This window comes from Leiobunum rupestre, chromosome 9 (assembly GCF_980474605.1).
Source record: "Leiobunum rupestre chromosome 9, qqLeiRupe1.1.hap1, whole genome shotgun sequence".
In the NCBI taxonomy this organism is placed as follows: Eukaryota; Metazoa; Arthropoda; class Arachnida; order Opiliones; family Sclerosomatidae; genus Leiobunum; species Leiobunum rupestre.
Genome location: NC_143392.1, coordinates 17754794 through 17777868, shown reverse-complemented (window position 1 = coordinate 17777868; position 23075 = coordinate 17754794). Strand labels below are relative to the sequence as shown.

Genomic DNA, 23075 nt, shown 5'->3' with positions numbered 1-23075 from the left:
TTGAATTTAAAATGGTGAAATCATTATCTCTTCTATCCTTAAAACCTAGTAAAATCGATAGATCGGAGCCAATTACAGCTCTGATTTTCGGTTGCAATTTAACTTTAATTCGATTAGAATAATTTAAATAAGCGAATGTAACTTGTTCTTCTTCTTGGTTGTGGACGTTCATAACATGTAATAGTTCTTCCGGAGTTTTATAAAAACCCGCGGGAACTTCAATTATTTTATCATATTCGAGAGGGTCTTTAACTAGAGGGTTATCAGTCATTTTATCATATTCGAGAGGGTCTTTAATAACCAATAGATTAGGTTTTCGAACGTTATGCCATGTCCGAGGATAGCTTATTTCCGCTAACCCAACTTCGTACTGTTCCTCAAATCTTAACGGTTCAGCTAAATACGTTCGAAATTTACCAACGCTATTATCTTGGTAATATAATGACGAGGAATCTGAAGGTAGCGTTACGTAAAAACTCATTTTAAATCCACTTCTTGTATCCAAGAATTAAATGTAGGGTCGTAATCTTGCCACTTGACATACAGTTCTACGCGGCCGTCCGATTTTTTCCTCTTTTTTATTACTTTTTCGATTATGAAGTAACAGTCTTTTAAATCTCGACCAACAATCTGAACCTCCTCTCGATAGAATACTCCTAAAATGGGGTTAGAATTTAAATCCATCAGCTTATATACAGGTGGGTCACGTGGTAGTCTCTCAGCTATTTTAAACAATTCTGTAGTAAAATTCGGGTTATATTTCTTATCGAAAATTGATAAATTTCTACTTATTCTACAAATATCTCCAATTTCAAACGCGTATGTTAACGGAGGAGAAAAATTTACCGAACCGTAAAGATTTTTCCATATTTTAGCAGAGTTATCTAGAGTAACTTCCGCGGGTTTACATTTAATTGATCTGTGATAACTATTGTTATAAGCGTTTATAATATCATCTAAAACGTCGATATATTTAAGGGTGTTATTCTGCGTGAAATAGCGATATAAACGAGATTTAAAACTTCTAATGAATCTTTCAATAATGGACGCTTTCATTTCTGATCGGGTAGCGAAAAATTTAATGTTCCTTCGTTGTAATTCACTCTGCACTTCTTGACAGACAAATTCGTTTCCATGATCACTTTGAATTCTTTTCGGTTGACGGCCTTTTTCAAAAACGTTACGTAACGCTTCTAAAATTGTTACACCTTTCTTATTTTTAACCGCTACAGCCATAGCGTATTTGCTAAATATGTCGATAATACATAATACATAGCGAGATCCTGAATTACATTTAGACAGCTTCTGAAAATCTGCCAAGTCCGCTTGCCACTGTTCGTCAATTCCATAAACAATAGTTCGATTTCGTTTGAATCGTCTTCTAGCAGGTTTATGCAGCGTATATGTATCCTGCTTTATTAGAAATTGTTTTACTTTTTCCAATGAAACCTTTAAACCTTTATGTCGAGCTGAATTATAGAGCGCTCGAACTCCAGCGAATGACCCTGGGTCTACGGGGTTAGTATAGATCTGCTCAAGTTCTTTCTCCATATTGGGTAATATTTTGATGTAATGGCATGTAACGCCAAAAAAGGAAATTAAATAATTCTAATATTATAATAACTATGATAATTAATACAGCTGTGATAATTTTCGGTGATTTTGAAAATGATTGTGATAAATAGGCTAAAAGTCCTAAAGAGACCGTTTCTGTACAACCTTCCATTGTAGGCTTATACTATGAAATGAGAACAAAATTATCAGGTTAATATATTTTATTTAGTATGTATCCAAGGTCTTAGAGGACTAGGTGAAGATGATGATAACATTGAACTACTTGGTGGTGTATGAAATACAGCGAATGTTTTTAACAGTGTCAATCTTACAGGATTTTTAATTAAACGTTTTGAAATATTTGACTTATGAATGCCCTCGTAAAACTCAGTAACTCCTATAGGATCAATCACTGTTCCAGGCGTTTTTCTCACAGCGTCATACAAAAGATCGATTATATTAGATCCTCCAATCACTTGTCCTCGAATAGAAAGCTCTCCTGAGTTAGTCCATCTAATATATCTAGGATCTTCCGTAGTCGCTCGGTATAATGAAATTGCATCACTAACATAAGTTGCAGGTAGAGAATAAGATATTTGCGCGAACCAAGTTTTAGGTCGTTCAGAGTTTTCAATAACGGGAGAGATTTGCTCTTTACGTACGTAAGTTAACCGTCGTTGGAGAGTTTGATTGTATAATGCTAATTTCTCTGATTCGTTTAAATCTGGATTATCTAGAATAGATTTCATTTCATCATCGAGTGTCTTCTCTTTTTGAAGTTCAGGTGTTTCTTCTGTTTTGGAAGGTGTATTGTTTTTTAATCTCTCCATTACATCTTCAGGTACTAGAAGCATTTTTCGAGCCATCATCGGTTTATAGCTCGGCTTATTGCACTTCCGGCGACTGAGCTAACGATAGATAGCAGTGGCGCTAATAAAAATGGAAGAAAACCACCCTTTTGTACCAGTATCTTTCGTCGTTTTGATAAAGGGTTCTTCTTTGACACGTTTCGTATAACCGCGCTATGTTTCTTTAACCGCTTACGATGACGTTCTGACAGTTCAATTGTTCCGTGTAATACATTTATACAACATTCAACGAGAGCCAGTATAGCTTCCTTGCTAGCGTATTTAATAGCTGTCTTTCTTTGATTTAGATTACAGGATGTCAGGAAACGTAGAAAGTCTAGGTTTTCATTTACTCGTTTTGAGACATCCATTTATAGATTTTCTTAGCCTTTCTTAAAGCGCAATGAACAGTTTCGGAATGAAAAGGACAGTCTAATTCAACGTCTTCTAGTTCTGATAATTTAGGACAACCGGTATCTTCGATGTTAGTTACTGGAACACCGAGGAGTGTCGATAATACTGCAGCTTTTTCTAAACCTTTGGTGAAAAACGAAGTCGCTTTTTCCGCTATCTGATTGCAAATGTCACGTCTCGTTCTGTAAGGACGTTCGCCGTCATCCCATCGAAGGTGACAAATGTTATGAGATATCCATCTGCATTGTCTTTTATCTTCGTTTGAAAGCTCTTTGAAAGGGCATGGAGATTTGAAAGTAAACACTTCCGATTCTTCAGTTTCTAATACTACGTAAGCTAATTCTTTAATAATCCACTCTCGATTAACCCTAAAAAAATTCCCTTCTATAATACACTTCATTTTGGAATAAAGACAGCCGATTCTTCACCCGGTATTAAACCTGTTCGTAGTAAATACTGATCTGGGGTGTGAGGTTTCAAGTCAACTAATAAATACCCAAACTTCCGTGACGTAGCTTGTTGAAACGCATCAATAACGTATTTGCTATTGGTTGGAGATATCTGCCTCGCGAGATGATAAATTGTTGATTTATCTCGTGGTGATTTAAAAATAAATAGATAATGAGCATTTAAATTTAAAGTTCTTATTTCTTTTCCGGGGTAATAAAGGTTTTGCATTAAAATTAGTACGGAGGTGTTTCTGTGATGAGATCCACGAATAAATAAATTAGTTACATCTTTATTATTAGATATCTCGCATAACAAATCGTCTAAAATAACTAAATTCCTAATTTGCGGGTTTAATATATTAACATCGAGTAACCCTTCGTGAAACTCGACTGAAGGTGTGTGTTCTAATATTGATTGAAATAGTTTCGGCTGATACTCGGTATAACACCATATTATCCTCTCCGGAGGAGGGGATATACAGGTCTTCTTATATTGAATCAACCGTCCCACCAGGAATGACTTTCCGCATTGGGTGGACCCGGCTACAAGCCCATTCATTGGATGCTGTAAGCTTAAATCCATAATGGTAAATGAGAATCGGAACATTAGTGCAATCAATTTTATTAGTTTTTTAACAAGTTTTTAGCATTGCATATTATTAGTGACATTATATTATTTAAAATTTCTTTCGACAATTCACAGCGAATAGTAAACATTTCAATAATATTTTCACAATCTACCGACATAATTATTTCATAAAAATGCAAATCTACGCGCTTAGAATAATCCGTCATGATACAATCATGCTGGAGTTGAGATGGATGATCAATTTGACAGCCATTGCACGCTTTCTTAAGAGCTTCGTGTAATTGTTTAATTACAACGTTAGTCATCGCCTCCTTTATTTCCTTGATTTTCTTTAAACACTTCTGAATAGACTCGTACTGGTCGAGGAAATTCAACCAAGAAGATTGAGCGAAAGCTACCCCCTCTTTAGTCGGTAACAGTTTTCCATAGTTTACTCCATAACCATGGTACATTTGTCTAACATCTAAAACCTTTTGTTCGACAAATCTATGAACCGAAAACCGTTTGGTTTCAGAACCTGTGAAAACCCACGAAGTTTCAGCTTCGTTATTGAAATAAGCTTCAATGTCATCTTTCTTTGTCCATAGCTCTTGCAGTTCCGCTTCTGTTAGTTTGATACCCTTTGTTAAATCTAATAGACCGCAGTAGATGGTTTCATCTGCATAAACGATTAACCCTTTGTCAGCAGACACAGGAAATGAACAATTCCTATAAAATAGATACATTAAGACAAAGTTAAGAGTTATCACTGAGTATTCCTACTTACATTTTAAGGTTCCTCGGAGTCACTTCCAATACAATTCAGATGGTGAACTTTCTAAATATGGTCTTACTATTATACGGTTTTCCCTTTTTATACTCTGAAATTATTTATCTTCGATATCTTATTTATTAAAATGGAGTTTAAAATTAATTCCATTCTACGTATACGCATTTTGAAGTGTATCGCGTTACGTATATAGGAATTTACCCGGTCCTCATACGGAATCACGTGTACAATTACAATACTTGAGAACGATACGTTTCTCATACTTAAACTTTAGATATTCGTTTGAAATACTCGTGAGAAAGGTTCACGTGTCAAGCATATTTAAGTACTACAATGATATTAAAATGAAGTTTAAAAATATTTCCATTCTACGTCATTTTAACAACGAATATTCCATGACGTCAAAACACTCAAATCCATGTTTTAAATTCAAATTAACCGCGCCCCATATTCCATGACGTCAAAAAACTCTTCAATTCAAATTAACCGCGTCCCCCGGGTAATCCGCGCGCGCGCCGCACGATAAAACGCGATAAGATATACGTTCAAGTGTCTTTCGAGATAAGCGTAGATAAATGAACAAGTTGGCCTGGACACAATATGTTGATATACGAAAAAACACATCGTCGCGAGAAATATCATAAATACATTGACTTTTCGACGATTTTACCCCCATTTCACCCCTTAAACCCCGGATTTCGATCCCGAACCCAAACCCGAACCCGGGATCGATGTCATACCCTCACTTTCCTTCTACTCTAACTATCATCCTTTAACTACGTTGCTTGGAGTGGACACTTAATTTAAAATTTCTTTTGTCATAATATTATAGGATACAAGTGGCACAGTAGCTCCTACTTTTAGCATTGTAGATCAGCACCCCTAATGAGCAGCTTATTAACTAAATCATGTCACGTTATGCCCTTTCCCCAAACGCCACTTTTGTTGTACTTTAACCTAGACCGATTTCCAATGGGCAAAAACAAATTATATTGCAACTTATATTTATATTTGAAATTTATATAATTGTTATATTAATATTAAGGTAATGTATTTAAATTATAAATTTTATCAGTTTTTACTATAGTAGTTTCATTCTTCTTAATTGTTTAATGTGGCAGAATTCAAACTTCGATAAAAAGAGGTAGGTTATACTGTAGCTAAAAATAACGAAAGCGGCATACTTATTTTTATGCACACTAGATAATAGGTATCATGAAACTGGCACTTTACATGGCAGTCAAGTAAAACCGCGAAATTTTGGTTAAAGGTGGCTTTTAATCCAATTAGAATACGTGAAAACTTTCGAAAAACCCTCAAAAATCGATGTTATCGTACAAGTGTTCAAACTTTAAAAAATTATAGCGGTCAGTCCTTTAAAGGTACATACTCATATAAATATATTTTCTTATACGGAATTGAACCCTGTATCTGAAAAAAATATTATACCCTTGTGGGGTGTACGGATTAGAAGCTATAATGATAATTGCAAGAAATTGAGTTATTTTGGCGGCCATTTTCCAAGATGGCGGCAAACGCTCACTCTGGACACTAGGGCACACCACCCTACGTTCATCAGGAAGGTAAAATCTACATACCCGGCAATTTTCAAATCTTCCGAAATTTTTTCCGAGAAATTTCCTTTAATGCCTGGACTATGTGTAAAAATCTCGTTCTATATATGTGTAAAAATCTCGTTCTATATATGCGTAAAAATCTCGTTCTATATATTTGTAAAAATCTCGTTCTATATATTTGTAAAAATCTCGTTCTATATGTGTAAAAATCGTTCTATATGTGTAAAAATCGTTCTATATATGCGTAAAAATCTCGTTCTATATATGCTTAAAAATCTCGTTCTATATATTTCTAAAAATCTCGTTCTATATATTTGTAAAAATCTCGTTCTATATATGTGTAAAAATCTCGTTCTATATATGCGTAAAAATCTCGTTCTATATATGCCAAACTTTAACGCTCTCTAGCGCTTTTCCTATTCGTCGCAGAGGATCGCGACAAAGACAGCCAGACATCTTTACTAAACCCCTATAACACCTCAAATTTATTGCACTGACTTCTGAAAAACCCTGTATAATTTTGTTCCGGACCGTAATTTTTTCTGAAGTAAATGACAAGTTTTGTTTTTTAAAGTTTTATTTTTAGGAATGGTTAAATTTTTTCCATCCTTGTCGACTTCGAGGCTAGGTCGAGAGTGCCAACACATTTTACAAATACAATGAAAGAAAGCTGGGTTGTGACGTCAACGGACTCGACGCGGGAATCTTGGACACCCGGGGAAAACGGAGGAAATTTGCCCAAGTGGCGAAATGGACAGCGCCAAATTGGCGCTGTCCATTTCCCCGGTTCCAAGAGTCCCGCGTCGACAACGGAGCCTAGGCGTTACAATACAATGGACATTTTTAGAGGAATATTTTTACATTGGAAAGTCTTTAAGATATTATTTTTGCAATTGGAATCCATACATGTTTGGATTTTATTCTAAATTATACAATTTTAGTTCTGCACTTACATTTTTTATTTTATTTATTTACGACATTTGATTTAAACATTTTAATTAAATTAAGAGGCAGTTTTTTAACACTCCCCCCGGTGTTAATGCTAATTATCACTAGAAAGAAATGTTTTAATCAGTAATTTCTAAATTTGCTAAATGCTGCGCAGAACGCTTAATGTCATATCCTTTAGAATTTTTTACAATGCAGGCACGAATTTTATTATTATTATTCTTATCGTTAATAATTTTGAAAATCGAAAAAGTTTGTTTGAAATGATGGAGCGCTTCTCGTTGTAAGTCAGGTCTTCGGATTCCCATAGGCGCCCCCCAAACAAATAATACCCCCTCAGTGGCGGACTGGCCATAGAGTGAACCTGCCCGATGGCAGGTGGGCGGCGTGGGCCCCATGGACCGTTCATGAAGTGGGCCCCTCAAACATGTTAGCGTTATAGTTGTTAAAGCTTGGGCCCTTTGTCTTCTGGCAGCCCAAAATATAAGACCCAGTCCGCCACTGTACCCCCTCGTTTAGGATGGGGCTTAAAGAAGCGATGTTGGACGAAGGGTGCCATTTTCCACCCTTTACGAGTGATTTTAATTCCGGGCGATATTCTTCGGCCTGAATGTCTTTTCATTTCTTCCGGGGTTAAATGATTAACAATAAACAAACTTGAACTTGAACTTGAACTTATAGGGCCTGTGGTTTTGCCTAATTTTCTAACCGCCTTTACAAATCTTAAGCTGTTACGCGCAACATTTTATCTAGGGAATTACTTCGATCTAAATCGACTATTTTTTCACCCCTACAGTTTTGACTACGTTCACCGACATGACTAGTTTTCGCCTCTCCTCTGCTACTAATTTTAAATTGGGTTCTGGCATTGTTTTGGCCAGTGGTCTTTTGTTTTTCCCAACCAGGGTGGTCCATTAAACCGCGGTTTATTTTTTGGTAGGTTAGAGGCTTTAATTTAAAATCGGTGTGTTACACCTCGGGTAGTCTCCTTGTAAGTATATTGGCTTATGGTCAAAAATAGCCATGTCTCCATCTTATTAGCTAGGTAGTAAAAATTCAAGAAAATTAGATATGACCTTTTATCAGGATTTCAACTGTAATTTTTATTTCTTCGAAATGTATACCTAGCTAAGAGATTGAAAAATGATTTTTTTTTAAACTAGAACCATAAAACCATTTGGTTTTAGTCTGTTATCAGCTCTTGAAAAATATATAGGGTATTTCATTTTAATTTAACTGGTCAATTTCTAAACTTTAATGTAGATTGTAAATTGTAGAAAATTGATATCTTAATATATCCCAAAGTAGACCTGCAGCTTGAGGAATGAGCTTTAATATGAGAGAGTTAGTTGAATCTCAAAATGAACCGGATTCTGATCCAAACATAATTGCAATTTACATGGAACTTTATTTAAAATTAATTGGTTTTATATTATTTTCTTCTTTAATGGTATCAAAGATTGCAAAATGGAGAATTTTCATGTCTCCACTCGTTTAAAAAGAAGGCCTGCAGTTTCAGCGAGAGTTTTTTTACATCAATTTGAAGATGCGAGCCCTAAATCCTATATAATTTGCAAGAGTACCTGAATTTAAAGCTCATTTGTATTTTGTATCTATGTACCTGATATTAAAACAATTTAAAGGCTAATCTAATGGTTTTAAAATAGTTAAATAAACATTTTAAAAACGTTCCGAAAGTTACGTATATTTTACGTTACTCTAATCACGGCCAACTTTGATTTCTCGCGCATCTCTCGCGCTACAGCGGCCATCTCATTCGTTGACGTTCCTGTGTTAACCTATGAGCAAAAGATGTGTATGACGTCAGCGCCCCTAGCGAATTATTATTTTTAGTATAGTTTTTACATTGGGGACAATATAACCACCGAGCGTGGCGCTGAACTCCTACACATTATAGTACAGTTTATAGGGGGAAAATCCTTGCTCGCGGAATTTCGACGAATGTGTTGGCCGTAGTAGCGCGAACAGCGCGTGATCAAAGTTGGCCGTGCTCTAATAAACGTTCAAAATTGGTTAGAGTTTAGTTTTTTGAAACGTGTTATCAACGAGTCAATAACGTTTAATTATCAACTAATCATCAACCGTTTTCCAACGAAATTTTGCTACCTGGGTAGCATTGGTCAAAGTTAGTGTATTTTTTGATTTTTCGTCGTTCTGTGGAGATGCTATCGCAATCTACCTACGATATAATACAAAAGACTAAAAAAAGATCCAGAAAGTCGACAATAAATAATCTTTTATGTAGTCGGTCTCGAGCCGAGCATTCATTAAACCTTTAGCATACGAAAGTACAGGGATTGTCACACTTTTGGTAATTATGCCACTTTTGGAAAAACCAATTTCGGCGAAATGACGGCGGTTAATCCAAGCCCGGTTGTAGATTGGGCTGAAGTGCAGAGAAGACGTTACAGGGTTCGTACAAAATTTCTGGAATAAAATTCCCTGACATTTCCAGGTTTTCCCTGACTAAATTGCCAAATTTCCCTGACCGTTTTTGTAAAATAAATTTATGTTTTGAGGTAAAATCTTGAAAAATGTTAATTATGTATTTTTAATACATTTTTCAAAAATTTATTTTCCGGATTGGTTTTTGGGGTCATTTTAAAATTCCCTTACTATTTCGGACCATTTTTAATTTCACTGACTATTCCCTGACCATTGGGAAACATTTTCAAATTCCCTGACTTTTCCCGGTTTTCCATGTATTCCAGGTCGTGTACTAACCCTGCGTTATTAAGGAATATAATTTAAGGGTAATTAGTGTTCGGAATTGTTTATTCATTATCCACAAATTTTCCGATTTATTTAAAAAACGTTGGTAAAAAGAATATCATTTTAACTTATTTAATTATGTTTTTTACGCAATCAAGCATTTATTTGAATAAAAGTGGTATTTATTTAAATAATTGTTTGTTTTATTTAAATAATAGGCTTATTCACTTTCGATTATTTAAACATTTTACAAGTTTTATTCAACTATAACCAATATATTGGTTATTTAAATAAATATTATTTAAATATAGCCGATCTTATTTTATTCATGGATAAAAATTAATTGACTGCCGACCTCTAAGGGTAATCGTTTCGAACTGCGCGAAAATATTAAAATAAGTTATTCCGTTGTGTCGGCGAAGGGTATCAAAATAAGTTACTTGTATTTCATAGCTTATGTAAATTGTAAATAAAGAAAATGGTTCCTCACTCCTAGCCGCTGCCTAACCAAGGCTTAAATTTAAATATTCAAACATAATAATAGTCATACGCATCCTCATATTAGAACAAAACTGAAAGGAAGTATTAATCTTGCGCCTACCTTTATTAATGTATTTTGGCATATTTTGTAGTGGTAGAGCTATTTCTTATAGAAATTACGAGTCATTTTCTTTGTGGAGTAAATTACATATTTTCGCGGATAATTTATCCGCCAGCAATTCGCTGGAACAGTGTTTCCACTCGACGGTTGAAATTTTCCCCTATTTTAGATGGGAAATTTCTATTTTACGACGCCGGTCCAATGACTGATTTTCACCGCAAAATCTTTTCATAAGGCATGATAAGGGGTATTATCATGACGTTATTAGAGAGGTTAAGAAAACGCTAAAAAAGGTTAAGGTTTATTGGTATTACCATGGAAAAAAGATAAGGAAGGCTAACTCGCCCATTGGGCTACGAAACTTTTTTTTCGAGTCGCGACGCTATCGCCCCCTAGAATTTGTACTGAGCACTATCGCCTTTTATTTGTTTTACGCGATGGCGGTTGTCACAGCTGATTTTGACAAGGACTTCAAAAAACTTGAATATCACGGAGGGAAAACTTGCTGTTACACAAAATGCAGCAATTCCCAAGGTAGAAAAAAGACAGGGGTTTCTTTTTTTGACTTTCCAACTGATGTTCAAAGGTGATTATAAATTAAAAATGGGTTTTTCGTTAACCCTTGGTGAATCACGTGTTTTTGTTTACAGATGTGAACAGTGGTTAAAAAACTCTGGAAGGGAGGATTTATTGGGAAAAGAGAAATATATTTGCGAAAAAAGGTGGAAACTTTGTTGTGACCACTTCACCCAATGTAATTTCAAAAATAACGGAAGGTAATAAAGTAAACATGGGTAATAACATAAATATTGCAGCTTATCACGACCCGTTAACTTTCGGGAGTGAGCATCTTGTTATTTTTCTACTTTTTTACAATTTGTCCCCTCAGTATAGCCATCTAGGGACCAACCATGTATATTTTTTGTTTCACTTCATTTCTCTGGCGTATTCTGGCAGCCCCGTAGCTTGTTTAGTTATTTACACACCCCGAAAGATAAGGGACCATCTAATCATCTAGTATAAAAAGCCAAGTCAGCTTTAATCAGACTGAGTTTTTTCTTCAGTTTTGTTTCAATCGTGTCTTCGAGGTTTTAGTGATCAGGATGTGGTAAACAGCATCCGGTGACGCGGTTCGACGTGAAGGTTAAAGTGCACGGTAATTGTGCGGGTATTTCGCGTCGGATTCGTGGTTGTACGTGATAATTCTTGGTGAAGATAATTATGTGCGGTTCGTTCCTTGGTTTAAGGACGGTTACTTGAAGAACGATAAGTACTTTCAAACTATTATTTTTCCCATTCTTTGTTATTAATTCTAAAGTGTATTTTGTATAAATTTAACTTAAAGATTCGGCCAACCATAGCCAATCTACTTAATTATCCAACCCCCTGCTATATTCATTGTACACCCCAAAGAGCCCACCATAGCCTTTAAGTATTAATCATCTCAAAATAATTACCACTGTTTTAACCATATTTGAATCTATAGTTACTAAGTCCAATAATAAACCAGAGTTACTGTTTTGCATAACTTCGATTGATATCATTTACCTACTCTGTGACAATAATGACTCAAAGGATCCCGAACAATTAAATTCGATACATACGGCACGGGGAAATAAGTATTTAAATTTCCCTCGAGTTTAGTGCGCGGGTCATATTCTCAAGGTTACATTTGGAACCTTTTTGAATCTTCCCTCCTTACTGATCTCCACGACTCCCCTCAACCCCCCTGAAAGTTATAGTGTCGTAATAAGCTTAGTAAAATTTATGTTTCACATTTCAAGTTTGGAATGCTGTTCCAGAAAAATACCACCCGGTGGTCTCAATTAATATTCAAGTAATTTCTACTCAACATATAGGTAATGTCAAAGGTGCAGCATGAGTCTGAATTTGTGACTGAAGTAAAAAAGGCTGAATAATCTTTTATAGGTCCCTCACTTAGTCGAAACCCCATTCTGGTTAGCCAAGAAGGATCTCCATCCACATCTAGTCATAATAAAGATGTCACGCATACACATGTACCTCCCGAATGCAAACTAACTCCGATTGTATCTGGTCCTGTACGCAACCTAACCCCGATTGTATCTGGTCCTGTACGCAACCTAACCCCGATTGTATCTGGTTCTGTACGCAACCTAACCCCGATTGTATCTGGTTCTGTACGCAACTTAACCCCGATTGTATCTGGTTCTGTACGCAACTAAACCCCGATTGTATCTGGTTCTGTACGCAACCTAACCCCGATTGTATCTGGTCCCTTGCGAAGTCTAACCCCGATTGCGAGTCAAGAACGAACAGGTTTTATGTCTCCATCACTATCTAATAAAAATACAAGAAAAGCTATGACTTTTGGTATATATTATATATATTATTTATAATTAACATGGTACATAAAACAAAAACTTAATTATCATTTTGGTAGATTCAGTTGTTAGTCTGACACCATTAGAAAAAGGTACACCTCATAGTAAAAACCAAAAAGAAGTGTCAAGGAAAAGGCCTCATGATTATGATCCAGAAGATCCATATCCCACAAAAAGACAACTTCACTTGCAACACCAAAGGTGAAGAAGGGATCTCAAACTGTGTTACAAATTATCAAAAAGGGCAAAGATTCACCTAAAAAGATGAAGCTAAAATCATTGTTACAAAAGCAATACCTTAGGAATTGGAGACTTTTAAAAAAAAATTCCAGTTCTAAAGTATCTAAGTCACAAGTAGTCTTTGAAATGAGGAAACCTCTTCCAAAGTCGTCAGCTGACTTCTTTGAAATGCAATTAAAATCTGCATCAACAAACCCAAAAGGACGACGATGGTCAGCCAAAGAGAAGCAGCTGTGCCTTACTTTGCACTATCACGAACCAAAAGCTTACTGTCTTTTAAAAAAGATTTTTCTTTTGCCAAGCCAGGCGTCAATAAAGTCATGGTTAAAACAAATTCCTTGCAAGCCAGGCATTGTGAAGGAATTTTGGGATATCTTGGAAAAGAAAGTAAAGTGTATGACTGAAAGAGATAAACTTGCAATGTTAACTTTTGATGAAATGTCTCTCAAAGAAGGCCTAACGTACAACGAAGGTGAAGACTTGATTGAGGGATTTTGCGACTTGGGAAATTCCAAACGGAAATTGGACTTAGCAAACCATGCTACTGTTTTCCTTCTTTCTGGAATTGACTCGAATTGGAAGCAGCCAGTTTCCTATTTTTCAACTAAAGGGCCAATGAATAAAGACATTCTTCATGATATATTAATTTATATACTAACAAGGAGACTACCCGAGGTGGTTATCACCGATTTTGTTGAAACTCGGGGGTTATTTAGACCTTATGGTAGAATGAAAATTGCCAAAGGGAAAACTTGCAATGGGCTTTAGTTTTCCTATGGCAACCGAAATTGTTTTTGATCTCTCCATTTAAAAAAAGCATGGGATTTTCTCGGTTACCCAAATTTTGTTAAAATTTAACCAAAATTGATCAATTTTACCCAAAATAGGTCAAATTCATCGTTTTGGGTAAGTTTTGAAAATTTAATTTATTCAAATTTTTCAAGTAATTAAGTACCCTGTGAAACCGAGAAAATCCCATGCTTTTTTAAATGGAGTTTTTTGGTTTTGAGAGATCAAAAATATTTTCGGTTGCCATGGGAAAACTAAAGCCTATTGCAACTTTTCCCTTTGGCAATTTTCATACTACCATAAGGCCTACCTAACCCCCGAGTTTCAACAAAATCGGTGATAACCACCTCGGGTAGTCTCCTTGTAAGCCGTTTGCTATCCATTGGGATAAAAGTCAAGGTAATTGTGTGTGACCAAGGATCAAATAACAGAAGCGTGTATAAGCGACTTAATGTCAATGAAGATACACCATTTATATTTATAGATGAGCATAAAATCTATTGTATGCACGCTCCGTCACATCTAATCAAGGGCATAAGAAATAACTTGAGAAATCATGATATCTTAATTAAAAAAGTCAAAGCTTCTTGGGCTCATTTAGAGAGGTTTTTTTTCTTGATTCTAGAGAACCTCTACGAATTGCTCCAAAGTTGACTCTAAAACATTTAAGTCTTACGCCTTTTACCAAAATGAAGGTGAAGTTAGCTACCCAACTGCTTAGCTACTCAGTTGCTAAGGTGTTAAATTTCTATGTAATTACTGACAAATTACCACTCGGAGCACAGGACACCTCAAATGTAGTTGCAGAATTTGATAAAATGTTTGACTGTCTTAACTCTAGTCGAAAGTACGATGAGAAGGAATATCGCTCAGCAATAAGCAAAAATTCAAAACATCTTGAATATCTTAAAGAGAAACTTGATTGGTTCAAAGACCTGAAATTTGACTGCGACAAACAACCTCCAGTCATTCAAGGTTGGAAAACATCTTTATCCTTTATAATTCAATTGACAGAAAACCTGCTTGAAGATGAATAATACCACTTCATGATTGTAACATTACATTACTCTTACAGTTTTAAAGTCTTATCGTGCAGAAGAAAATAGCGACGTTGGAAGACTGACGTTAGTAACACAAGAATTCTATGAAACAGTGGAAAAAATGGAGAAGTTTTACAAAGATAATTTCAGTCAAATTATTTGCCAGGAAGGAATAGCTGTAAAACTTCTGACAGGCCTAAATGAAATCACTGTTCCAGAAATGTGTATAGAAACCAAGAAAAACTCATAAAGCTCTACCTTAGAATTAGAATACATCATGATGTACGATTGAAAAACAGATGGTTATTTGAGGAGAAAGAGAGGAAAAGGGAAGAAAATGAGAAAAAAAGAGAGAGAAACAACAGTCGGAGTGTAAAACGTCTTCAAAATCTAAAAGGGACTCAGGTGCTCGCAAACTTGCGAAACTTGCTCACGAATAGTTGGTGTTGATAAGCTTCAAGAATCTTGGAGTATTATACGATTAGTCATGGATGAAATTTCAAGGGGAAGATATAATACATCTCCATTGATTTAAAGTGCCTTACTAGCCTAGTACACCAACAATGAGCAAAATTGTTAGATAGTGGGCTGTAAAATACCCAAGAAAAAATTATTTGCTAATTCTCGACGTTTACAACTACTCAGAGACTGCAATGAAAACAAAAGGGCCTTAAATGAAAAGATTTTGCAATTGTTTATTTTACTTTACTTTATACTATGGTACTTTACTGCGAATATTAAAACAAACTGTACCGTTCTTGTACCATAGCCGACTAAACGGCTATGCTTGTACATTCATAAAGTTATGGTGCTAGAAACAAAATTTTCTTTTTTAATATTATTTGCTAGTTTTTCTCTTTTCAATTATTTTTCTATACAAACTATATTTACCTAATTAAATAATTAATTAATTTCATATTTAATTTGTCATCCAACCTTTGAAAGAAGAGTAGCAGTCTAGCAGACTAATAGCGTTTTCCATTTGATTGCTCAAGATTCGCTTGGAATCTGTCTCGGACGTCATAGATCTCGCCCCAATCGATAGAGTAAAAAAGCAAATGGAACATTCCATGAACATATTCCCGTGCTTTGTTGTTTTTCGTCTGCTTGTAATTTGAATTTTCACGTCTTGGTCTGCCATTTTAAAAAAAAATCTAAAAGGAACACGCTAAAATTTGCTCCGATCTCGATCCGTTGATCTGTCGAAATCGGCAGATCGGTTTTGGGGGATCTCGGAGCACCCGAGAGCGTGAAATGGAACACGCGAAACTTGATCGGGGCCGATCCGAGCACGCTAATGGAACATAAAATGTTGATCAGAGCGATCTAGAGTGCTCGAGAGCAATCAAATGGAAAACGCTATAAATCTACCCAAATTTTTTAAAATCATACTTGAAACTAAAAAGCGCCATCTCGAATTTGTACTGAGCACTATCGCTTACAGTGCTGCCAAGCACCTTTCATAAAAATGGGCGAGTTAGCCTTCCTAATCTTTCTTCCATGGTATTACGTGTAGATAGTAGACGTAGCTCATAATTGGGTAATATATCTATAGTTAAGGGTATCATTTGTGAAGTGTGTATATTGCAATATATAGCAGAATTATAAATGGAACACGTTCACAATAAAAAAATATTTCACGGCATACAATGGTTAATTTCAAAATATAATGAAAAATATACTTAACTTTGATATTAAAAACGACGAAGAAGGTTATTGTATTTAGATTTTATTTTTTTTTTTAAAAGTCCCTTTTCTTGAATAAATGAAAATATTTCATATAAAATGTTACAGAAGAAGAGTAAAGAATGATTTACTAATTGATTTACTGCTAAAATGTCAACCTTTTTGGATTAATCTAGCGTTAGTTATCGCGTCAGGACATAGCAAGAAAAGGTTTCGAGTCTACTAAGAAGTTAGGAATGGGAAGTAGTTAGCGAAAGGTCTTTAGAATCGATGGTGAATAGCATATAGTGTGCGTGCCACGTGTATTTATTATTGAACTCGAACCTTTGACAGATTTTCTCGACCAATGCTTACAATTATTGTAGTGCGCCTCGATATTATTGTTTGGTGTAATTGTCACCGAATGTGTGCGCGTCTTGTGATCTCAAGAAAGTGAAACACATGGGCGCTGGAAATAAAGCCCTACGTTGAAATTTGGTGATTGGTCAAATCATAGTGTCCCTCCACGTGACAGCCCGTCATAGTAATTCGATTGGGTAACGAAAAAACCAGGATGAATCCAAAAAGTCACGTGGTTTTTACAACAAAACTTGGAGACAAGAAGAGAAGAGGAACCGTATCTCCGAACCGAAAGTAAAGGACGATCTTAAAACACCGCTCCGGATGACCTTAATAAAAGGAACATAGTTTTCACACTGGTCGCAATCTATGAATGTATCCAGCCCATTGAGCAGTTATCGCCGGACCATGGTTTTCCTCTGCCGATCACCACCACGACATCGTAGACGATAGTAGTAGCCTCATCGTATCTCCAACGTCTCAAGCCTTCAACTCGTCTCTTCAACTCTACGAACTCTCTCCTCGCATCTACCTTATTCATTTATTTTCAAGTCTCGAGACCAACGATAATCAAGAATAGTGATGAGTACTTTTTATATGGCGCAATTAGTGTATATAGTAGACCGCGTATTTTTAGTAGTCTGGAATTGGTCGAGTGCATGCTGCGTGTAGTTATTTTGGGGGTCATGTAAATTAATCTAGTAGTATTTTATTTGTTAGCGGTATTGTTTGATTTTTATTGAGTAGTTCGATTCGATATGTTTGTCTAATAGTAAATTTAGTAGTTGATCATTAAATCAGAATCTGGGTATGGCAAAAACTTGTCATTATTTAATAATTCATTAGCGTCCTTACTTACCATTTTAATCTAGTAGCATAGTAGTAGTATATGTCAACGCTAGGCACCTATAGGCCTATATTAGTAGTAAAAAAGAGTGACAAGTTCCGCCCCCTTTAGTTCCCGCCAAAATTTGCACTAGGGAATTGCGGGTATCCACATTCGATTTACACGTCATCACATACTAGTCGATAGATGGCGATAGCGGAGCTATAAAGGCGCGAAATTTCAAAACGTCGATTAAAGGGAGATCTCAAAATGCGCTTAGTATGAGAGATATAGCGGTCTGATAACTTCGTTCATTTACTTCTGATATAACTTATGCTGTTTTTTATAATACATGACTTTGTTTCTAAAGCAAAATTACATTTATATGACTATTTACCCCTCCCCTTCCATTATTTCAACAAGCACTATGTAAACAGTACCCTACAGGTCCTGGCTCTCGGAAATATTACTTCTTGGCGATTTCCTTAAAGGATGTTTTATTTACGCGCCTATTACCATTTAGCAATTTGTCTGGTTGAAGTTTGCGTTTTAGATTGCTCGGTGTTTGTTCTTCGCTCGAATACGTGTGTTTAAAAATTAATTTTGGAATTAAAATTAGTTCAGGGCAAAATTGGAGAGTTAGTGAGAGCAGCCGAAGAATATGCAAACGTCGACACACGTTGTGTATTAATTTGTGGAAGTATTTTTTTAGGAAAACATAATTACCTCTCCGAGGGGACAAAGTCCCCTAGGAGGGGTTATTTTTCTTCACATTGACCAAATTTAAGAACAAAAAGGTCATATTGACTCTCCTGCATAGATAAACGCCAAGAGCTGGACTCGAGCTCACCTCACTGAATTCGTATATGAGCTTACGGATGGTCTCGGGCTCACCTTAGTCTGACCAATTGGCCGGGTCTTGGGCTCGGGCTCACAATCTAAATTCATCCACTGGTGTGAGGTCTGGAGCTCAGTAGATTTTAAACCTACAAACCGTCTCGGGCTCTGACTCACTATAGGTATAAATATACGGGCAGGCTCGGGCACGCGCTCACTATATTTACAAATCGACGGGTGTTCTTGGGCTCGGGCTCGAAGTGTAATCTCGGGTTCAGGCTCACTATAGTAACTTACAAATAAAATGGTGGCCTCGGCTTGGTCTCACTTTGTTTTAAAACTACTAAAGGCTCAAGCTCAAGCTTGATGTTTCAAAATACTCGGACAAGCTCAAGCTCGGGATCACTTTATTGTAGCTCTGCTCAACATGATATAATTAAACCCTTTCGAAAGTTCTGGTTTCCTAGAGTTGCTTAAGTTTCTCAACCCGATTTTTCGTCGCTAAAATTATTAATCAAATAACCCAATTAGTGTTTTCGAGCTCCTTTTCGGCATCACGGGCACACCTGTCGGACGCGGTCAGGAAGCTCTGAGCCCAGGAATCCAGACGGCGCTAGGCCACGTGAGCTTCTAACGCTTTTTTGCCAAAATAAATTTCGAACATGGGCTTAGGGCTAAATAATATCTCGAATTGAAAGGAGATCGAACTCATCCTCTGATACGAAAACAGTATACAAATCGGTCTCGAGCTCAAGCACAATCGTAATCGTGAGTTGAGTTCGGGCTTACCTCAGATATCAAAACTACCAAAATCAGTCTCGAGCTCGGGCTCAAGTATTATGTTGGGCTCATGTATTATGTTGGGCTCAAAGTTGAGCTCTTCGTACGTTAATACGGGCTCGGGCTCTAGCTCCGAGTAATGTGATTCATGAAAAGGGTTCAAGCTCGGGTTCGAAGTAATTTGTATTTTAACAGGGGCTCAAGCTCGGGCTCACTCGTTACAGTTTGCGTTCCACAATACCTCAGCTCAGGCTCGGTTTTAACGTGAAAACTTATCAGTCCCGTCTTAGGTTCACAATATTTATTTCAAAAAAACCTGAACTCGGTCTTACGCAGTGTTTCCAGTTGGTGGGAAATTTCACATATTGTAAGAATTTTAGTTTTCATTTTGGCTCTGTGGGAAAAGGTATTTGTTTTTAAAAACGTTGATTTTGTGGGAATTGTCATGTCTGTGGGTTTCTTTAATTTAACTATCAATAGAAAGCCCTAAATTATCTAGAGCCGTGAATTTTCGTCATAAGTGGATCACTCTTTCTAACAAGACAAAACGCTATGCTACCTATGACTAAAGTCTTTGTCGGGGTCGGTCTGGCAGCCCTTTACAACCTCCCTGTGTATCACCTCAACTTCACTCTGAACTTATACTGCCGAATCTAACGTTTTTTACATATCTTATGGTACGTTTCACGTCTGAAACGTGTCTCGAGCGCCCGAGAGAGATAAATTTTGGGGATTGGCTCCTCGAATTTTCCCCCCAAAAAACCTATACCATATTTGTTCAAGGTCAGTTCCAGATCCAAGGGTAGAGTTTTGTTCAATAATTAAATGCCCCTTTAGTTGCCGTCTTTTTTCTCTCTGGAATTGGCTCTTTATACAAGCTCTGACGTCACGAAACCCAGACTAAGATCTACCCGACCGAGACCCGGAATTTGCCTACTTAGAGAGAATGATCCACTTATGATTTTCGTGAATCTTGGTTTTAATACATAATATAAAGGGGGTGCCTACTAATACTACAATCAATTAATGCATATGCCTAACAACCAAAATGTTTAAACATTGTAATTTCAATCAAATTTAATTTTAAAAAGTTAATTTATCAAACAATTTGAAAATTAATGGCATGTTTTCCGCTGAGTTTTCGTTGGGGGCGGTACTAAATAGGGTTGTGGGAATTTTACTACACATCAATGGTTATTTCAACTTTCAAACATTGGCAACACTGATCTCACGCTGTTGACCTATGCTCTCCTGGAGGCTGATTTTCAAAAAGCGGGCCAAAATCAGGTCGGTGCTTAATTTGAAATAACCAATTCAAGGATTAATGACAAATTTACTATTATACGTTAACTATTATTTATTTTCTTGTGTTAGAAGTCAACGCAATATTATAGCTTCAGTGACTCATCTGAAAATGTCATCCAGCGGCTTCTAGCCACGAACCTTGTGTTTTATTTGAGTTGTCCCAGATGCGTTCGTTTTTCAACGACTGCCCGTTTTTATTTTACAAATAAAATTTTTAGAGAAACTGAGAGAGAGCAGAGATGCACAAAAACCATTATATCTATCTTTTTCGTATCTTTTTACTATACTATATTATCAATTTTTCCCCTCCGAAATTTCTATAAAATATCATTCAATTTTTAAATATAGATGGCGACAAAATCATTCACAATCTTTCATTTATTTTTGTCCCTTTCAAATTTATTTAAGATATGGGAGTTTCAATTCATTTCAAAAAATTTTTACCCTTGCCTGAAAAATATCAATAGAAATCTATAAAGATTTGGATAAGTATAATTTCAATTACTTTTAATCGTTATCGCTTCTGGACATAACGAGGGGCTGATCACTCCGCGTAATAATGGGATTACGCGTAATCTTTGAAGTCCCTGCCGTTGGCAGTGCTAATCTAAGCGTCATCCGGCGTAATCGATGTACAGACTTTTTAAGAGTGGTTAACCCCTCGGGACATAACAAGAAAAGATTTCGAGTCTACTAAGAAATTGAAAGAATTTTCGCCCCCTTGACCAATAAACTTGAAATTGGAAATTATTTCTTAATAAAAAACATTGTCCGCAATGTCAAAACTAAGAAATGCAACCCTTTTAAAGATACATCTGAACTAGATGATTTCCACAAGATCATCTCATTCTTCGAAACGAACCACAATCCCCAAAAAAAAGATGTTAGATACTTTGACAATAGTATAAGATAGAATTTGATTGATTTCAACGATCAGTTGCCTTGACGGAAAACAAAATTGGACAAATACGAAAAAAAATTTTAAATGCGAATTGTTTTAGGTAAATGCGAATAAAATTTGAAAATGCGCATTTGTAAATGGAAACAAAATTGGGTATATGCGAATTTCATTAACATATACCCAATTCTATTCGTATTTATCCAATTTTATTGGAAAATACCGAAAGGTTTTCGCATTTACTCAAACAAATTTACATTTATCCCATTTTGTTTCCATTTACCCAAAATTATTTGCATTTCCAAATTTTATAGGCATTTACCTAAACTTATTCGCATTTACCCAATTTTATTCATATTTACCCAATTTTATCTGAATAAACCGAAACAGTTTCGCATTTATCCATACTTATTCGCATTTATCCAATTTCGTTTCCATTTATCCAATTTCATTTCCATCTACCCAAGTTGGTTTTAATTTACCCAAATTTATTCGCATTTAACAAAAATTTAATTTTTCTAACCGAATTTACGTTAATTTACCCAAAATGATAAGTTAAGTACGAGTTATTAGTAAGTTTTTAAATTTCTTCAAATTTGTTTAGGATTTAGCTATATTATCCCTTTTAATTATGGACTTATCTACTTTTTCGCGTATTTTATCATTCTTACCCAAAATGACCCGAATTTCACAAAAAATAAAAAATAAAATCTTCATTTGAGAAAGATATTGTCATAACAAAATGTTTAATTTTTTAAAATATTCCCTGTAATTATAAGATTATAGGATCTCCAAGGGCGGGAATTCATCGCGAAGCAGCAAAGGGTAGAACACCGGAGCGTCAGCCGCACTACAAGGGGCGAGGTGGAGAAGATCGAAGTGACCCCGGCGAATGCACAATGAAGGAATGGCCGCCTCCGCTTCCATCAGTATGACCGCCGTCGACCGTGGGACCCGGAGGATAACTCGTAGCGCGGCATTCTCACCGAGCAAAGTGCCAGTCGCCGAAGCTACAGAGGGCTCGTATAGTCCAGCCTGGATCAGATGAGTTGATTCAATGTGGGGATTCCATGAGAGTTTCACGTCAAAGATAGCCCCTAGGTAACGATAAGTGGACACCCGAGTCGTAGAGAAGTATGTCCGAGGGTGAGCGAGAGATCGGCCGGAGTGCGTTGATCACGAGAGAAGACCACCTATTGACACCTCAGCAGTTGGAAGTTGAGGCCCCACGTGACGCCATAATCCGAAATTTGGTCGAGGGCTAACTGCCTGGAACCGTAGAGGCACCGCAAAGCAGGGCCACAAATCCAAGCGGCAATGTCGTCCGCGTGTTCACCTTGGTCAACCCCTCATGACAGAGACATATAACCTCGTCGAGGGCATGAGTCCGGACCCTTAAAAGGGGTCGAGTTTTTAATTATGAAATTAGAACCATGTACAAACCCGGGGTCAGTGAGAGCATCGTAGAGTTCCCCCTCGGATAAAAGGGC

The 23075-nt window shown here is 36.4% G+C and overlaps 2 protein-coding genes across 2 annotated transcripts in view; one reads left to right on the top strand and one right to left on the bottom strand.

Annotated features, from left to right (window-relative positions):
* LOC149926746 (uncharacterized) overlaps positions 1-23075 on the top strand; it is a 109485-nt gene that overhangs the window by 41324 nt on the left and 45086 nt on the right. The gene's annotated exons all lie outside the window — the stretch shown is intronic.
* On the bottom strand, positions 3943-4733 carry LOC149926748 (uncharacterized). Its single transcript, XM_090159265.1, has 3 exons — positions 4621-4733; positions 4007-4562; positions 3943-3951 (listed from the first exon to the last, which is right to left on the bottom strand). Coding segments are annotated over exons 1-3 (567 nt in total). The 5' UTR covers positions 4623-4733.